At 37.0% G+C, this 20,405-nt stretch overlaps 1 protein-coding gene across 2 annotated transcripts in view; it reads left to right on the forward strand.

The window, feature by feature from the left end:
• BMP2K (BMP2 inducible kinase) overlaps positions 1–20,405 on the forward strand; it is a 129,045-nt gene that overhangs the window by 80,221 nt on the left and 28,419 nt on the right. For both annotated transcript variants that reach the window (XM_032632270.1, XM_032632271.1), the window contains exons 8-13: positions 4,736–4,839; positions 6,321–6,400; positions 10,686–10,846; positions 16,341–16,528; positions 17,946–18,044; positions 18,938–19,122. In XM_032632270.1, the coding sequence (XP_032488161.1) occupies positions 4,736–4,839; positions 6,321–6,400; positions 10,686–10,846; positions 16,341–16,528; positions 17,946–18,044; positions 18,938–19,122 (817 nt within the window). The remainder of the gene's footprint in view (positions 1–4,735; positions 4,840–6,320; positions 6,401–10,685; positions 10,847–16,340; positions 16,529–17,945; positions 18,045–18,937; positions 19,123–20,405) is intronic.

Here is a 20,405-nt window from a genome sequence, read left to right on the forward strand (position 1 = left end):
AGGTTGGATATCAAAGGTTTACCATAATTTATCATATATTCCAGAATATACTGTTAAATGTAACTACTAAGATTAATTTTTTTATCTCTTAACTTTGTGCATGAAATAGTGATATATAATATATAATGAACCAGTCTGTTCTCTGTATGTCTTTTTTTTTTTTAAGTGAGATCATATGGTATTTGTTGTCTGTCTGACCAATTTCACTTAGCATAATGCCCTCACGTTCATTCATGTTGTTGCAGATGGCAAGATTTCCTTCTCTTTTTTAATGACTGAGTAATATTCCATGGTGTGTGTGTGTGTGTGTGTGTGTGTGTGTGTGTGTATGCCTCTCATTTTCTTTATCCATTCATCCATTGATGGATACTTAGGTTGCTTCCATATCTTGGCTTTTGTAAATAATGCTGCAGTGAACACGGGGGAGCAGATATCTTTTTGAGTTAGTGTTTTTGTTTCCTTCAGATACATACTCAGAAGGAGAATTGATGGATTATATGGTACTCTATTTTCAACTTTTTGAAAGACCTCCGTACTGTTTACCACAGTAGCTGTACCAATTTACATTCCCACCAGCATTGCACAAGGGTTCCCTTTTTTCCACATTCTACCAACACTTGTTATTTCTTGTTGTTTTGATAATAAATAAATTTATTTTAATACCTGTTTTCTGTGGGAAACCAGGAACTTGCTTATTTAGATACACTTAAAATTTATTATGGAAGCTAAAAAATACATACAAATATAGGCAGAACAGTGCAGTGGTTTATCATGTACCTGCCACCCAGCTTCAGTGATTATCAACTCATGGCCAGTCTTGCTTCATTTATGCTCTTCACCCACTGTCTTCCTATATATTTTTTGTTGAAAAAACTCTTGGACATTTTAATGTACCTTTGAAAAGAAATCAGAGATTAAGATAGGGTTTCCTTGAAGGTTTTCAGTCATTGGCTCTGGGTTACCATTTGGGGAGATGTAAAGAGAGGGCTGTGATCAATAACTTCTAGGAACAGCTACCAGGGCTATCCCAAATATACTATCCTGGCATATTTATAGTGCCATTAGTCTTTACATTGTGATTGAACACATTTATTTAATGAGCTGCTAAATTTGGTTTCATTTCAACAGTCCATAGAATAAGGTTTGTAGAACATCTTTGCCTAACATGTAAGTTTCTATAATACTTTCCATAGGTCAACAGACAAAAATAACAAGTTAATGCTTGAAGTATTTATGATTGCAAAATTAGAGTGGGTATTTCTCTTTTCAGGTAAATTACTGTAAGTGTAATAGCTGGAAGTCTGTGGGAGAGAAAAAGTGTCTTTGTGGAAGGAAAAATTGTTAACAAATTTTAAGCAGGAACATTCTTTTGAGACCTCTGTCCAAAGTATTTTCCTATTAAATTTGTTGAGCTGTTAGATTAGAGATGCTGGTTTAACTTTTACTTAGGACCCGGTATGGATCCATCATTTTATGTAACTTGAATGGAAACTACTTCATTTAATTTTTGGTGTGTGTCCTCGATGTAACCGTAGGTTAACTTGGCCACTGCTGTGCTGCAGCAGCCACTGCTCCTTTAGCTGCTCTTTTTGCTGGAATATGCATGGACGGTGTACTTTCCTTTGCAAAATTAGAATAAGCATAATTAATTCAGCTGCCTTGGGCAAGTGATTTTTATCAGATAGTCTGATACATCAGTTGGAAATACTGTGGTGGTTTAGTCATATACTACCTTCAATGCTGAGACTGTTTTGTGTTCTTAGGTTGAGTTAGTGATATTTGTGTCAATAGAAAGAGACACAAGTAAGAGGAGCAGAGAAATATCCTTACATTTCTATTATGGCTTACTTTTTAAAGGTCGATTTTATATTTACAGTAGAATCAAGGTTAATTGGAATGGTCTTGTGCTGACTCACATGATCATATTAAGTTGGGTAAACAAGGGTGTATTTTAGCTTCTCTGTCTTTTTAAAAAAACTTAATTACTAGGGGGCTTCCCTGATGGCGCAGTGGTTGAGAGTCCGCCTGCCGATACAGGGGACACGGGTTCGTGCCCCGGTCTGGGAAGATCCCACATGCCGCGGAGCGGCTGGGCCCGTGAGCCATGGCCGCTGGGCCTGCGCGTCCGGAGCCTGTGCTCCGCAACGGGAGAGGCCACAGCAGTGAGAGGCCCGTGTACCGCAAAAACAAAACAAAACAAAAAAAAAACCTTAATTACTTGATTCACTTTTGGATGAATTAGACACATGTATTCCTTAATCCACTCCTTCTCCTCAGGAGCAAATTTCTATAGATGATATGGTTTTATTGTCATGAAGTAGGAGTTAATAAAACACTAGACTTGAGGTTTAATTATTGTGGGAGAAAATGGCTTTGGATCAACTACTTAAAAATTGAAATTGTCATTTTTGGTAGATATGCTCCAGTGTTTAGCTGGATTAGAACTGATACCTCTACACTCCAGATTACATCATTCAGTAATCTAGGAGTACATTTTGCAATCCATTCTTTTGGAGAGTTTGAAAAATTACGTTATTAAGTGCTTTAACAGTGCCTTATTGAGATTTTTTCTTTTTTTTTTTAAACGGCTGATAAGCTTCAATATAAAAATATTCAGAGATAAAAATGTAACCATGGTCTACTGTGGGTTTCAGCCTCTTTATACTTTGAATTTAGAACCAAATTAGAGATGGGGCACAGGATCTCATTAGATAAAATGACAAAGCAGATTGCAGAAGGGACTCCGAAGCCAAATGGGCCTATTAATGCATATACAACCCCCAAATATACTCTCACAGAGTCATAGACAATGTTGGAAAACCATGGACTGCTTCCACAGAAGTAGGACACTTGGCAAAACACGGTTCTGTAGAGAACATACATGTCCTGAGAGTAAACTGTTGAAAGAAAGAGCAACAGAGATGGACACATGTGGGTGCTTATTTCTTCTTTTCTAGTCTAAATTAGACAAATCACTGTCTTTCCCTTGGCGAGCACTGTATTATACTAATAGAGGTCACTAGCACAGTGGTTTTCAAACTGCTTGACAGTGATCCATGGTAAAAAATACATTTTACATATACATACACATAAAACAAGTTTCTTGAAACATTGCTTATACTTACAGTAATGCACTCTAATATTTTCTATTCTACTTTACTAAAATAAATGCTAGTCATGACCTTTTAGGCTGATGTTATGTCACATAAATGGTATCAGTACAGTTCGACAAACGGAAGTGCCTCCAGAAGATGTATTCCCACATGGAAACATGAGCCAGGGGAGTTAGAGGTCCTTTTGTTTGCTTATAAGATGTTATCAGTTCTACCCACATTGGTAAAAGTCTGTTTAAATTTATCCCCATATCATGTACTGTTGTTACTTTTAAAACATGTAATATCTGTTGGTATCAAAATAAAATATAACTTTGGAGGATGAAATAAACCTTGTAGATTTTTCAGATCTTTTCTGGATTTGAATGAAGTTGAATATGCATTAATAAATGTTAGAATTAAATGTTCTGAGTTATTTCTAACAATGGTGATACAATAGTAAAATATCAATTTTGTAAGTGATATCTGTTAGCCTTTTTAAGTATATAAAATCAAGTGATATGCAGGATATAATAAAACCGAGTTCAGAATCTCCCAAATAAACTTTTGTATGTGCTTAGTGTCACTTGCCAAACAACCATGTTTTTAGCAAATAAATTTATCATGCTGTTGGAGATGTATTACACATTGTTTGTTCAAATATTACTTAAGTTTGAAAGGTAGATTTAATTCATTTTGATTTATAATTTTAATTTAGCTGTTTATATACCTTGATACCTCTGTACATAATTTTGTTAGTAAATTTTAGAATATTATCTAATTAACGCTGTAAATTTTACATTGCAGATAGGTTTAAAAATTATTTGAATAAGATAAGAACTTAGAGTTAATCAATGAAGCAGCGTTAGAATATGAAGACTGTTTTAACAAAATATGGATTTTTTACATATGTAATTGAGTATAAATGTCAGCCTTCTTGTGAAATTGTAAACTAACAAGTAGTTCAAGAAATTGACAAGTGGTAGTGGTCATTTTGGTTAGGAAAAAGGTCAGGCCTTCCAAACAATGCTGTAGGGTTGGTGTGAAATCTGTTCATAATAGAACCATGAAATTATGCTTGTACTTCTGAACAGGATGTGGATAGCATGTTGAAATACAGAACTGTGATGAATATTGCTATCATCAGTGTGGGAAGAAAGCATGTTTTAGGAAAATTATAGTGCCAACCCTCTACTACTTTGTTAAACAGACTATAATGCATACAAGTTTAGTCTTCTCTTACATGATTTAGGAGCACTTAAAAATTAGTAGAGGTATTTTAGATAATAGTGAAAATAAGGACCCCTACTACAGCCCTGAAACTTTTTTGGGTAATTCCCCAGTGTTTACTAAACTCACTTTTTCTTTTGCGTTAGGGTCCCAGAAAAATACTCATATTTGTCGTTCATACTTTCAGTACAGAACTGTTCTAGGACTGGTTTGTCTTTAGTTTGGGATATTGTATAAAATAGCAATTCTAATGTTTTCTGTATACGTTAACAAAGTTTGCTGGAATCATCACTGCTCTTAGAATGGAAATAAATATATATATATATATATATATGTATATTTATCCTTTTAATGTACCCCTAATTGCTTCCGTGTTCAATGAAACATCTTAACATTTTGATCTATTCTTGCAGGGTTCATGCTTGAACCAGATCCAGAACGTAGACCCGATATATTTCAAGTGTCATATTTTGCATTTAAATTTGCCAAAAAGGATTGTCCAGTCTCCAACATCAATGTAAGTAGTTTTACAAGTAGGATATGAATTTAAAATCCATTTTATCTGTGCGGATATATATACTTTCAGAGTTACTTGTTTCAAGACAAGTGGTCTCGTGGTATGTTTGTGATTAGTATTTTTGATACAAAGCTACAGTTGCCAAACTATGTACTGTGGTGCTCTGGGGAGCTACAGTGGATTGAGGGCACTGCAGGATATTTTGCATATTTGAGGGAAACACAGTGACCTCTGTCTGATGCAGCACAAACTACTATTATTAAGTTGTTTGGGCCTAACTGTTGCAAAAACAGGACTGTTAGATTTTGGGGGAGCAGGGTGGGGCCGGGTGTCATGAAAAATTACTGAGACACTAAGCACTCTAAAGTTTGGTTACCTTTGGCATAAAGAGCATAGGCATTGTAAATGCAGAGAACTGGGTTCAAATCAGTGACTGATTTTGTATATTTTGGGGAGTTGCTTAATAGTTTGTTACTTTTTCTGTAAAACAGGGATAGTAATTATGAGGATTAGAAATAATAAATGTAAAACCCAGTGTCTAGTGCAGGGAAGCTGAGTTGGTAATAGCTATTACCATGCAAAGGCTTTGAATGTATCTGGTGTCTGCATACTTAACTACATCAGATTAACGGTATATGGAGAGTCTGCTAATTTTAATAGAAGTCTAGAATCATCAGTGATTTTTAAGCTGTTCTCAACATTGTGAAGGTCATTCTGGCCTGACTTGTTTTATAGGTTTCCTTTGTGTATAACTTAATCCACCCCACTGAGAAAAAAGAAGGAATTTGGTACCTTTTTGTTTTTTGAAGTTCTTACTATGTCAATATAATATATTCTTGGTTGAAGCTGAAAGTCATTACTAACATTCTCGTAATGAAAGTAGCTTTATTTGACATTTGCCTGAATTTTTAGCTTTTCACTCAGCAAACATTTATTGAGTACTTACTATAAGCCAAACATAATAGAGGATAAACAAATGAGTGAAGCCTCTCCTCTTGTTTTCTAGACTTGACAAGCAGTGTCATGAAAATTACCTGCAGTGTGTAAAACAACACGGTATTCATGTGCTTGGTGTTTTGCTTCTTCTTCCAAAGAGTGTGAAATAGTCATTGATTTACAAGTGTAATATAATTCTTTATACCCAAGATTTACCCATTTGTAAAGTGGATATAATGATATTTTTCTGTTTATTTTCCAAGGGTTTCTGTGGAACACAAATATGAAAGTGACATTTGTATAACATGCACTGATATTTGCAAATATGTGTGAACAATTTTGTGGAACACAAATATGAAAATGACATTTGTATAACATGCACTGATATTTGCAAATATATGTGAACAATTTATAGATATCTGAGGTGAAGAGATTGTCTCACAGACAATACTTTTAAAATTTAAGAATGTATCTGTAGTGTTTAAGTAAAGCTTTCTGCAATTGAAATAAAAACTAAAATGAAAAGTTTTATTTTTTCTTCCAAGAATTCTCCTATTCCTTCAGCTCTTCCTGAACCGATGACTGCTAGTGAAGCAGCTTCTAGGAAAAGCCAAATAAAAGCCAGGTAGGCAAAACTATGCTGAAATTTGAAAAGGCATTTAGGAAAAAAGAGGACAGTTCTTGTTTTTAATCCTAGCAAGTGTCATTCATTAAATATCATCTTCACCCACAAAAAGTGTCGTATTCCTTATTGCATGTGGTATGTCGTATTCCTTTTTGCAAGTACAGAATAGGCTTTCTTATATAACAGGGTTTGACAGCAGTCGCACTTGAACTGCTCCCTCTCAGCAATCACGAAGTGATTGTGTAACTGCTGATGTTACACTGGGTCCTTTTACAGGGGAGAGTTGTCATTTCATCACATGGCAACTAATTTATGAGATTTTATGTTTTACTTAATAGCTAGTATGACTTTTTTTAATTTACTGAAAGAAAAAATAGCTATGTATAATTTATAATGAGTGGTTATAATGGTAATACTTTTAAGACTGATAAAGAAATATAATGTTTTAAATAATTTTTTTTTTTTTTTTTTTTTGCGGTACGCGGGCCTCTCACTGCTGTGGCCTCTCCCGTTGCGGAGCACAGGCTCCGGACGCGCAGGCCCAGCGGCCATGGCTCACGGGCCCAGCCGCTCCGCGGCATGTGGGATCTTCCCAGACCGGGGCACGAACCTGCGTCCCCTGCATCAGCAGGCGGACTCTCAACCACTGCGCCACCAGGGAAGCCCTTAAATAATTTTTATAGTTCTTTACTACATTAATGTTTGATATGAATTACATAGGTTAAGACCTAAATCTGACTAATGATTGAATTAATGACTGATTTTTTAAATTTTTCTCGTGCTTTCTTTTTTGAGTTTAAAAGTTAATAAGCAGGACTGTATTTTAGATTATCAGACAGGCGTAATATTACATTTGGGGAGATTTCTTGGTCACAGTTTTTTGTGTTGTATTTTACTTATGCAAAGTATTTTATTTGACATAAAATACATAAAAAATATTTGTCACGCACTTGTTGCATGCAAGATACAGATACTGAGACCACAAAGAAAAAGCAGCAGTGTTTATTTCCAAGGAGCTCTGATCCAAATGAAGATAGACGGGTGAACAGTCACACCTTGATAGATATCAGGCAGCTCTGAGGGTGGAGGAAGGGAAAGAAGACAGGAGCACAGGAAGAATCCGGTGGGAGTTGCTGGACTCTTTTCTTGAAGGATGAATAGTCTAGTCACTTGGAATGATGGGCAGTGAAACCATAGCAGGCAAACATTGCCGGTGAGGACAGCCTTTGTGAAACTACAAGGCTGGGGCATAATAAGGGCACATGTACAGGAGTGGTGGGAAATGAAGAAGAGGAGTGGGTAGGTAAATATCAGTCATGAGCAACTTTGTTTATATGTCATGCTGAGAAATTTGGATTTTGGCCTTTAGGACGGTGAGCTTTCAACTTTGCAGTCAGTTCTACTATTTGGAACTTGGTTGTCAGGTGTGTTATAAATAATCTGTTATTTGTAAATTATTGAAATATCACTTGAGAATGACTTAGTTTTTTAAAAAAAATATGGCATCACTCTAAAAACATTATCTTCATTCACTTAAATTTAAAATACTCTTTTGAGTAAGAGACGAAGGAGTAATGTGACATCTAACTTGCAGGAATCCAGCATGACTGACTGTCTTACCCATGACATAGCTGTAGTTAGCAACTGCTGTTATAGTTGAGTGGTCATTATGAATTATTGTAGGACTTGTCAGTTGAATTTTATTGTTACTTATATTTTAAAATAATTATTTTGTTAATGATTAAATCTTTAAGAAAGTAGATACAAATTTTTTAAAAAAGCATGAGTCAACCGAACAGAAATGCTTTGAATATCTTTTCACCATGACACAAGTTACAGCTATACAATTATAAGGAAATGAAATAGTTAACGAAATAGTTAACTGAAATTCACAGTGCTATTCATAGTATGTTAAATCTATACATTATGTATATTAAAAAAATAGGGTTCATTGGTGCTTATTGGTCAATAATATGTTTACTTTTTATTGATAGTATCAGTAAAGAAGTTGAAAAATTCTAAATGTTAAAAAGTTGTAAATCTTTTTTTTTTCCAGGTAAAAGGCATATTTCCAGAGAGGGGAGGAGGGGGAATCTTTAAATAGCCAGTATCATTATTTACATGTTTTAAAGCTTTTATGGATATTATCTGCCTGCCCTGCCTTCAGTCAGTGGCACTTTTTGTTTCACTTCTTAAAACCCCCCATCCACCTCCCCAAAATTTGCATCTGCTCTTGGGACTGTTACACATGTGAAACTTACGTGATTTATATCTTAAAGATGGAAGGGTTGAGAATCACTGCCCTGGCAGATGGAAACACTGAGGGATTTTAAGAGAAGAGAGTGTATTTTAGGAAGATTGTTCAGGCTATTCAGCAGAAAAGAAAAGAAAGGAAGCAAAAAACCAGCTCTTTGTCTGCTACAATAGTGCAAAGGAAGCTGCAGTAGCAGTGTTGATGTCAGTAATTACTCGTTCTTTCATTTTAGTTAAGTTTGTATTTTCACTTTGCTGAATCTGTCCAGGCATTCTCCTCCCATTTCTTCAGAGACCGCTTACTTTCTTTTACTGTCTGATGAAATCATATTTATGTTTAACCTCCAGTTCTCACCTGCGCCTTCTCTAGCCAAGTCAGGTTAAAGGTAAAATTACTCTTCCATGAAACTCTTGACAGTATTAGCTTAGCGCTGGTTACTTTTTCTGTCTTGTATTTTATTATATTTTCATGAACATGTGCCATATCTTCCTAGGTAGGCTGTAAATTCTTTGAAGACTGAGCCCTATAAGCTGGATATCAGTAATTGTATAATAGATATTGGTACATTAGTGAAATAAGTTAGGAAACAATAGACTAAACAAAGTCTGCAGAACTTTTAATATGCTTTTTAGAGGTTTGCCCTGCTCGTGTGTTGTGAATCCTTTATGGAGCTATTTAGAACAGGAACAAGGCAGGGTGAGGTCTGGCCTATATACTACCCACTTAATGAAGAATGGGTAGGCAAATAGAAAGATTGTATACAATATTTACCCCAAATTACTTGAGTTTAGGGAGTACAGCATTGGTTTTAGTGCCATATCCATAATTTGAACTCAATAAATAATTAGATTAAATGAGATATAATTGGTTACATGTATACAGGATCTTTTTATAGCCTTTTAGTTCTATTTTCATATGACTTGTACCATCCCCATCCCGTGTAAAACATAAATGTTATTTTTAGAAAACAGCACACATACAACGCATTTCTATGATCTTCCAAAATCTTTTGATTCAATTTCACATCCTTTCTTTCTGAGAAAGATAGTTGTTGAGAGGGCTCCCTCTTGTGGTATCTCCAGATAGAGGAAAGAACTGTAGAGTTCTGTGCAGTTGTGATAGGACTTCCTCTAAATGCCGCAGATGTGTACTTGATAAATCATATGTATGCAAAACTTTTAAGCGTCAGATCATTTTGAAAATGTGCTAAGGGAACTTGATAAAGAGATTTTATTGCAATCCTTTTGAAAAGTGAGCATAGACCCTATTAAGAAGTATTCGAGTTTTTGGTTCTGAATTTATAGAAAGCAGAGTTGATAAATCTGTAAGTTAAAGATTTTTCCTGGCTATTTTTGAAAGAGAAAAGCAAATGTCTGTGTCTCCTTGAATTATATTTAGTGTCTCTTGCTTTCAAAACTGCTTTCCACTTGACCACTCACATTTGTGGCCTAAACTAAGTCCTAGTGGGAAAGCCTTTATATAATTTCCATTCAGTGTTTTAAGTAAAGCAAAGTTAGAGATTCAAGATGCTGAATGTGAGCTGATAGCTCCACCAGTTAAAAGTTTTGGCTTCTTTTGTTTTACATGCCTTAGGCCGTATTCTTTTTTTTTTTCTTAAGCCAAGAGTCCAAGCTAAAGGAGACTGTTGTTTGTTGTTTCTTATTTTTGCTTCTCTGACTGGTTTAGGGAATTGGCTCTGTTTTGTCCAAAACCTTATTGAGAAGACTTCTGTTTGCTTCCTTTATTTTATCTCCTTAAGAGCAATTCTATACTCTTTTTCTGCCAGCTCCGGTGGCAGACTATAAGTGGTAGCAATCTGGCTTGAGGAAATTGGTTAGGTTTATTTTATTTACTTTCTTATCTTCCTTAAACATTTAGTACTTGAAAATGAGACTTAGGAAGAAGCCAAGAGGACTAACATGATCATCAATAATAATAAATATGCATCTGTTGAAATAGCTCCTTTATAGAACAAATAGTAAGTTAGAAATGATCCCAGTATTTGGAATGACATGTGTTCTTCTGTTGTAGAATAACAGATACCATTGGACCAACAGAAACCTCAATTGCACCAAGACAGAGACCAAAGGCGAATTCTACTACTGCCACTCCTAGTGTGCTGACCATTCAAAGTTCAGCAATACCTGTTAAAGTCCCAGCTCCTGGTGAATTCAGTAACCACAGACCAAAAGGTGATACAGCTCTGCCAACCTCATCTTCTTTTTAGTTAATTTACATAAACCTTTTATGGCTCGATTTCCTAGAAATGTAAATTATTGGCAGACTTACTGTTGTGAAGCAGATATGTCACATAGTGCTTTAAGAAACATAAGGCTACTAATGTCTAATAAACCCACCTAATTGTTTTCCTAATGTTGTCAGCAAAAGGAAGGTACGGGCAGTGTAAAAGTATGGTATGAAAAGCTCACAACCTGCTTATCTCTAGAGTCATCGACTAGTAGGGTTCGAGGTTGATACTAAAGTTCAAGAGTATAGAAAATTCTATATAGTATTGGAAAGGAGGAATTTGAAACTCCAGGCTTACAAAGCTTTAACGTTAAAGTGTTTTCAACTAGTATGTTTTTTTTTTTTTTTTTTTTTGCGGTATGCGGGCCTCTCACTGTTGTGGCCTCTCCCGTTGTGGAGCACAGGCTCCGGACGCACAGGCTCAGCGGCCATGGCTCACGGGCCCAGCCGCTCCGCGGCATGTGGGATCTTCCCGGACTGGGGCACGAACCCGTGTCCCCTGCATCGGCAGGCCGACTCTCAACCACTGCGCCACCAGGGAAGCCCCAACTAGTATGTTTTAAATTAGGATACTTTAATGGTTAAAAGCCTACATGTTGAGTCTTCAGAACCTGGATTTGAGTCCTATTTCTCCTATTTTTTAGTAATATGTGTTATGAAAATACTAGTACCTATCTAATGGGACTGTTGTGAAGATTAAATGACTGCATACTATAATGTCTGCCACATAATATGTCCTTAAGAAATGTTCACTATTAACTACTGTTACTACTATTAGGTAAAGTATATGCTCAGGGAAGACATTTATGTTATCTGATGTAACATAAGCCTGTGGTAATCAGGCATACCTGATGGAGGAATAGGGAAAGGGAAAAGGGAACAAAAGGGGAATTTGAAGTCTTTTATGTCCAATTCCCATTTTACCATTTCTTAGCCTCACTGTTCTCTTCTGTAAAATGGGAAAACAGCCATTTTGCCTATTATAAAGAGTAAATAACAAGGTGTATGGTATCTAGGAGAATTCTGTTTCATGGTAAGCATTCAGTGTTTGGGTTGGAGATGCTATTCTGTTTTTTTGTTTTTTTTTTTTGCGGTACATGAGCCTCTCACTGTTGTGGCCTCTCCCGTTGCGGAGCACAGGCTCCGGACGCGCAGGCTCAGCGGCCATGGCTCATGGGCCCAGCCGCTCTGCGGCATGTGGGATCTTCCTGGACCGGGGCACAAACCCGTGTCCCCTGCATCGGCAGGCGGACTCTCAACCACTGCGCCACCAGGGAAGCCCTGTACATCTCTTAGCATTGCTTTTCTCATTAAATCTTATATAAAAAGTATGGAATCTAAAAAAATAAAAGTCATGAAGAACCTAGGGGTAAGACAGGAATAAAGACATAGACCTACTAGAGAATGGACTTGAGGATACGGGGAGGGGGAAGGGTAAGCTGGGACAAAGTGAGAGAGTGGCATGGACATATATACACTGCCAAACGTAAGGTAGATAGCTAGTGGGAAGCAGCCGCATGGCACAGGGAGATCAGCTCGGTGCTTTGTGACCACCTAGAGGGGTGGGATAGGGAGGGTGGGAGGGAGGGAGACGCAAGAGGGAGGAGATATGGGGCTATATGTATATGTAGAGCTGATTCACTTTGTTATAAAGCAGAAACTAACACACCATTGTAAAGCAATTATACTCCAATAAAGATGTTAAAAAAAAAAGTAACACATGAATAAATTTAAAAAATATATTCATACAATACAATAGCATTCAGAGCAATGTAGAAGTCCCCATTCTTTTTCTTTCCAGAGTAAACTAGCAGCAGTTTGGTATACATCCTCCTAGTCCTTTTTTATGTTCTTGCATGCATATACACAGATATAAATAATCCACGTTGGGTTAAACACAAATGGATTCATACTATACATAGTTCTCTACAACTTGATTTTTTTTAAAACGTAATATACTTTGGAGAGCTTTGCATATCAGTGCATATAGATCTACCATGTAGTTTTTAATAGGTATGTGGTATTCCATCATATGAATGTACAGTAGTTTATAAAACCTTTTTGGTTATTTCCAGCATTTGCTATTATTAATAGCGTTGTGGTAAACATCTATATAACGAACACTTGATTTCCATGTCAGCATTCTTCTGAGGAAGCTATTAAAGTACACTCATTTAAAATTATTCAGATACTGCCAAATTACCATCCAAAGAAGACTTCAGAAATTTACACTACAGCACCAACGAGGTGTGAGTGTCCTTTCATCCTTGTCTTTACCAACACTTGATAGTACTGGTTTTTTAAAAATGTTTCCCTATTGACAGGTGAAACATTTTTGATTTTATTTTAATATTCCTGATTAACGGTACTGTTTCTTGTTTACTGACCATTTGTTTTCTTCTGTGAATTGTCTTTTGCAATTTTCCATGAGATTGTCTTTTATTTACTTTTTATTGCTCTGAAGATTTTATGTAATCTGAATATTCTTTGCCAAATATATTGTAAATATTTTCTTCCAGTTTATCGTTTGTCTTTAACTCATGAATTTACTGAACTTCTCTGAGCCTTCATTTCATCATTTGCAAAATGGGGAATAATAGTATGAGGATTTAATGATGTACTCGGAAGCATGGTTTTCATGTAGGATTGTAGTGATGTTTTTTGGGAGTTCTCTGGTGCTCTGTGGTCTTGGCTTGAGAAACAAGGAGCTCTATTCAGCTTGATAACACTAAAGAGAAGTCACGGTTTGTGAGGTGAGAGGTGAGTTCCATGAGTTATTGCATGATGCTCATTGGCTTGTGATTGGGCTTCACCTGCAGCTGAAAGTGTTCTCCAGTTAGACATCAGGGCCTTAAAAGATGAATGTATAGCTGAGGAGCTGAACTTTTTAATACTCTTCCAACTGGAAATAAATACACTTAAAAGGCTAATCGTGGTTATGTCTGTGTGGCGGAGTTATGGTTTTAATTTTCTTCCTGTACTTTTATAAACATTTTCAAGAATAATTAAAATGAACATGCCATTTTTTTGTAATTGGAAGAATTAGAAATAATTATAAAACGATTTTCGTAGAGGTGTTGAATTTAAGGCCTGTGGAGTGTTTTTTTTTTTTTTTAACATTTTTATTGGAGTATAATTGCTTTACAATGGTGTGTTAGTTTCTGCTTTATAACAAAGTGAATCAGTTATACATATACATATATCCCCATATCTCCTCCCTCTTGCATCTCCCTCCCTCCCACCCTTCCTATCCCACCCCTCTAGGTGGTCACAAAGCACCGAGCTGATCTCCCTGTGCTATGCGGCTGCTTCCCACTAGCCATCTATTTCACATTTGGTAGTGTATATATGTCCATATATACACTACCACTCCCTCACTTTGTCCCAGCTTACCCTTCCCCCTCCCCGTATCCTCAAGTCCATTCTCTAGTAGGTCTGCATCTTTATTCCCATCTTGCCCCTAGGTTCTTCATGACCACTTTTTTTTTTTTTTTAGATTCCATATGTATGTGTTAGCATATGGTATTTTTTTTTTTCTCTTTCTGACTTACTTCACTCTGTATGACAGACTCTAGGTCCATCCACCTCACTACAAATAACTCAGTTTTGTTCCTTTTTATGGCTGCGTAATATTCCATTGTATATATGTGCCACATCTTCTTTCTCCATTCATCTGTCGATGGACACTTAGGTTGCTTCCGTGTCCTGGCTATTGTAAATAGAGCTGCAATGAACATTGTGGTACATGACTCTTTTTGAATTATAGTTTTTTCAGGGTATATGCCCAGTAGTGGGATTGCTGGGTCGTATGGTAGTTCTATTTTTAGTTTTTTAAGGAACTTCCATACTGTTCTCCACAGTGGCTATATCAATTTACATTCCCACCAACAGTGTATGAAGGTTCCCTTTTCAACACACACTCTCCAGCATTTATTGTTTGTAGGTCTGATGATGGCCATTCTGACTGGTGAGAGGTGATATCTCATATTGTAGTTTTGATTTGCATTCCTCTAATGATTAATGATGTTGAGCATTCTTTCATGTGTTTATTGGCAATCTGTATATCTTCTTTGGAGAAATGTCTATTTAGGTCTTCTGCCCGTTTTTGGATTGGGTTGTTGGTTTTTTTGATACTGAGCTGCGTGATCTGCTTGTAAATTTTGGAGATTAATCCTTTGTCAGTTGCTTCATTTGCACATATTTTCTCCCATTCTGAGGGTTGTCTTTTCTTCTTGTTTATGGTTTCCTTTGCTGTGCAAAAGTTTTTAAGTTTCATTAGGTCCATTTGTTTATTTTTGTTTTTATTTCCATTTCTCTAGGAGGTGGATCAAAAAGGATTGTGCTGTGATTTATGTCATAGAGTGTTCTGCCTATGTTTTCCTCTAAGAGTTTGATGGTTTCTGGCCTTACATTTAGGTCTTGAATCCATTTTGAGTTTATTTTTGTGTATGGTGTTAGGGAGTGTTCTAATTTCATTCTTTTACATGTAGCTGTCCAGTTTTCCCAGCACCACTTATTGAAGAGACTGTCTTTTCTGCATTGTATATTCTTAAGGCCTGTGGAGGTTTGAAGACATTAACATTGATGAAAAAGAATCCTTCTCTCTCTCTTCTTGCACTCTCCATCCTTTTCTCCCCTTAGGGTTAAAGAGTCATATTTGAATTTATGGTAACCTGTTGGAAGAGAATATAGAAATTATAGTATATTGAATTTCCTTTTTTTGAAGTTGTCTGTCTCATCCTTTTTCGGTTATTTCAAAAGTTTATTCATAGGATTTTCCTATGGTAAAATTTATAAAGCTTATAAAAAAATGCCTATTTAGGAGACAGTGTTAGTAACTGATTCACTACAGCAGCATTTATTGAACATCTGTTATGTAAAAAGTTCTTTGGGGCACTAAAAGAAATAATAAATAAGTCTTCACCCCATCCTTCAGTTAGGAAATAACCATGTAAACAATTAATATGTGCAAGGCAAAAAGAAACATTATAAACTGAGCGGAAGCACTAAAGGAAGGAAGAAGGAAGAGAGATTTGAGATAAACTTTAAAGGTAAGAAGAGTTGCAGTGGGTGGAAAGTGGCATTTTAGACAGAGAATCATGTCAGCAAAGATGCAGACTCATGATGGTGCATGATACAGTTGAGAAATGTGGAACATTTCAAATTGGCATGGTTGGTGTGTTCATGGAGAGATGAAGTGTGAAAGATTAAGTGTTTCTAAGATGTTGACTTGTTCACGAGTGGTAACTGACAAAATTAACTTTCATGGGTACTTTTATTATAGTAAGTAATCCCTTTAGACTATACGCACATGGAAGTTTCTATAAGATGAGGATATGAATGCCTTGGTTAATGATTATTGGAATGCGTGTTTTGAAATGCAGCCATTTTATTGATGTCATGAGTATGTTAATGTAAGTTTTCGGAAACCTCTTTTAGGAGCGCTGAGACCTGGAAATGGCCCTGAGATTTCACTGGGTCAGGGGCCCACTCAGCAGCCTCCACAGCAGCATCGAGTACTTCAGCAGTTACAGCAGGGAGACTGGAGGTTGCAGCAGCTTCATCATCTGCAGCAGCGTCCTCCTCAGCAGCAGCAGCAGCTACTTCAGGACGCTTATATGCAGCAGGTGATTCTTTCCTTACTTGAGGTACAGAAGTACTGTTGTGGAACTCATGCCGCTCTTGAGTAGCAGTGAATTCCCTTTTGTATCATGGGTACTTTGAACTGTAGATTGGAGTAAACATTTTGCTCAGTTTCCTGATTATTAAAACAATATGTAGTTTGGACTTCTGTAGTGGTGCAGTGGTTAAAAATCAGCCTGCCAATGCAGGGGACACGGGTTCGAGTCCTGGTCCGGGAAGATCCCACATGCCAGGGAGCAACTAAGCCCATGTGCCACAACTACTGAGCCCACATGCCACAGCTACTGAAGCCTGCGTGCCTAGAGCTTACGCTCCGCAACAAGAGAAGCCACTGCAATGAGAAGCCTGAGCACCACAACGAAGAGTAGCCCCCACTCAACGCAGCTAGAGAAAGCCTGCTCACAGCAGTGAAGACCCAACGCAGCCGAAAATAAAAATAAATAAATAAAAAAATTACAAAAAAGAATATATATTTTATTTGCATTCTGTGAGTTACTCAAGAATACTCCTGTTGTAATAGGTTGTATCGTGGCTTTATGAAGCAAACGATGTTCACCCAGTCATTTGGCATTGCAAATAAGTACTGCAATTTATGATGAATATTATCTTTTTCAGGTTACATTTTGAGTTCATATATATAGACTAATAATGTTATTGTTGGAAAGGTGATATTAAGACTTTTAGAAGTAATATTGTCTTGGGTTTTTGTTCTTATTTTTTCTTTTTTTGCCTTTGTTGGGGGGGTGTGTGTGTGTATGTGTATGTGTGTAGGGTTGGCATTTACAGTTGGAAGGGACATAGAAAAACATGACCTTAAGTTCTAGTCTGTCCTTTGCCTCATCAGACCCTGCGCATCTCTAGTTAGCACTAAACTATTTTAAATTTAATGACTGTCATCATCATCCTTCCATCATTTCCTGACTATTTTTGAGCCAATTATATGCATGCTACTTCTCATGGGTGTACCCCGTCCTCTGGTCTTGACTGATAGACCCAGAGTGGAGGATAGTTAAATAGGGGTGCCATTGGATGGCCAGAAGATATCATTGAAGGGGAGACAGAGGATCTTGGGAATTTACTGTAATGGTTCCTGGACACAAGTCACTTCATGGGTCTTCATCAGCTGGTAAACGTGTTTAGGTTTAGGTTTCTTCCAGACATCCTTAAACTGTGCTGGAGATGGTTTTAGTTGAATCTGTTATGTTTCATTGATAATTTTGAAACCAATTCCAATAAGCTGATTTAAGTTATAGTTACTTACTGACTATAGGTATCTTACATTAGTGTTTGGACTCTTGAGTACCCAAGTCATTGTTATGGTAAGATCAATATCTAAAAAAAAAAGGTTCTCGCACAAAAAAGGCATGAGTAATACTGATGAGTTTGTTTTTCCAATTGTAGTATCAACATGCAGTGCAACAGCAACAGATACTTCAACAACAGTTTTTAATGCATTCAGTATATCAGCCGCAACCTTCTGCATCACAGTATCCTACAATGGTAAGCGTTATGTAATTTCTAGAGATTTCTCTCTGAGTATACATTCCAGTGTTGGAATTCACAGTACGAATTGTATTATTCAGAATTTAATAATTCAGGATCAACTCGTTAGTTTATTAACATGTATTTGATCAAAGCCAGATATGTATTCTCAAGCAGCTTTACATTGGGCTGAACGTGGATCTGGCACATCTTATCTGATAGTATAAGGAGATGATTGGTTACCCAGGATCTCTTGTCATATGTCTCTCTCATTTGGCAAATGTCTGCTGAAGAAAAGAAAAGAAACCCAAAGGAAAGTTGCATTTGCTTCAGAGAATAGTTTGACCTGTTTTTACAGCAACTGCTATACCAAGTGACTTTAAACTACCGTATCATTTTTTATTAAACTATTTAAAGGAGAATTTTTGAATCCTGCCAGGTGACGCTAACTTTCCAGTTCCTTTTTTTTTTAAATTGAGGTATAATTGACATAAGATTATATTCGTATACCTGAAACTGTCTACCTGAGGTAACGTAATAATTCGATATTTGGATATATTACAAAATGATCACCGCAGTAAGTCCAGTTAAACAACTTCTTAAATAGATTTATTTCTGTTTTGGTTTTTTGGCCGCCAGGCATGTGGGATCTTAGTTCCCCCAGGGATCGAACCTGCTCTCCCTGCCCTGGAAGGCAAAGTCTTAACCACTGGACCACCAGGGGAGTCCTTTAGATTTATTTCATCTTGTAGTTTTCTAATAGCGAGCCGCTCCTTCAGATAAAAATTGTTTTTCAGGTTTCTGATTTTGTTGCCAGTGTGAAAAGGAAGGAGCATAGTAAATAGGTGCAATGCTGACAGTGCTTTAGTGACCTTGAGCATTGTTTTATATAACGGCATTTTTTGTTTCAGATGCAGCAGTATCAGCAGGCTTTCTTGCAGCAGCAAATGCTAGCTCAACATCAGCAGTCTCAACAACAGGCATCACCAGAATATCTCACTTCCCCTCAAGAGTTCTCACCAGCCTTAGTGTCCTACACTTCATCACTTCCAGCTCAGGTTGGAACCATAATGGACTCCTCTTATAGTGCCAATAGGCAAGTATTTTTCCATTGAATACAAAGGAAATTATTGTGGCAGTGGGTGTTATCATGGAGTAGAGTCACTAAGTGGCTCCTGAATTAATTTAGAGCCCATCTTAGAGTTCCCTTTGTTCTCTTACTAGTCCTCTCTCCTGACCCCTTTGCATCTCCATCCTTCTTTCCATTTCCATCAGTTAATTCTGCTAACTGCTATTTGCAAATAAGGCTTAGCAACATCCAGCAGCATTTAAGGCTAAGAAAATTATTAGCTTATATGTTAAGACACATTCTTTGTTTGACAAACTTAGTAGTTTAAAACGATGATAAACATTTATTATCTCACACACTTTCTTTGGATCAGGAATTTAGGAGTAGCTTACCTGTATGGTTATGACCAGGGAAGGGTCTCTCATGAGGTTACAGTTAAGATGTTGGCTGTGGCTGCAGTCCACTGAAGGCTTGCCTGGTACTGGTGGATCTGTTTGTAAGGTCACTCACATGGCTTTGGGCAGGAGGCCTAAGTTTTTTGTCACATGGATCTCTCTAAAAGGCTGCTTGAGTATTCTCTTTGGCAAAATCAAAGACTGTTTTGAACAAGGAATTGTTTATTCTGGTTTCTTTCAGAACACGTGGTCCAAAAGAGAGGGCAAGGAGGAACCTTTGATGCCTCTTATGATCTAGTCTCAGAAGTCACACGTTGGCACTTCCACCATATTTCATTTGTTAGAATTGAGCCACTAGATCTAGCCCACATTCAAGGACAGGGGAATTTGGTTCCACCCTTTGAGGGAGGAGTGTCAAAGAACTTGCAGACATATTTTAACACGTGTTTGAAGTGTAGGTTAAGGTGACACCCTCCCTTGAGTTACAGTCTACGAAGAAGAATCCATAAATTCATTCCAGGAACAGGAGGAAGATGATTCAGATCGGGAATTCTAAAGTTGTAAAACGATCATTGACAGGCAGGAGGGGCATGCCCATTTCTCTTTGAGTTTTAACCTCTCTTATCTGTGTTTCTAGAACTTGGAAAGTCCTTGAAGGTAGTTTTGGAATTAGAGATGGGATTCCTTCATACGGAGGCAGTTGATGCATTCCTAGAGTGGGTTCTAAACTGAATTACATTTATTATTAAGATAGCTGAGTTATATTTACTAGAAAGACTATCTACTAGTTGGCAATTCTAGCTTTCAGTGAGTGTTCAAACGTTCCATTCTTGGCTCAACTATACTGAAGGGGCTTGGGCTAGGGGATTAAATGGGCAACTTTTGCCCTTTCTTCCCTTTCAAGATCTGTGTGGT

Source organism: Phocoena sinus, chromosome 5, assembly GCF_008692025.1.
Source record: "Phocoena sinus isolate mPhoSin1 chromosome 5, mPhoSin1.pri, whole genome shotgun sequence".
Lineage (NCBI taxonomy): Eukaryota > Metazoa > Chordata > Mammalia > Artiodactyla > Phocoenidae > Phocoena > Phocoena sinus.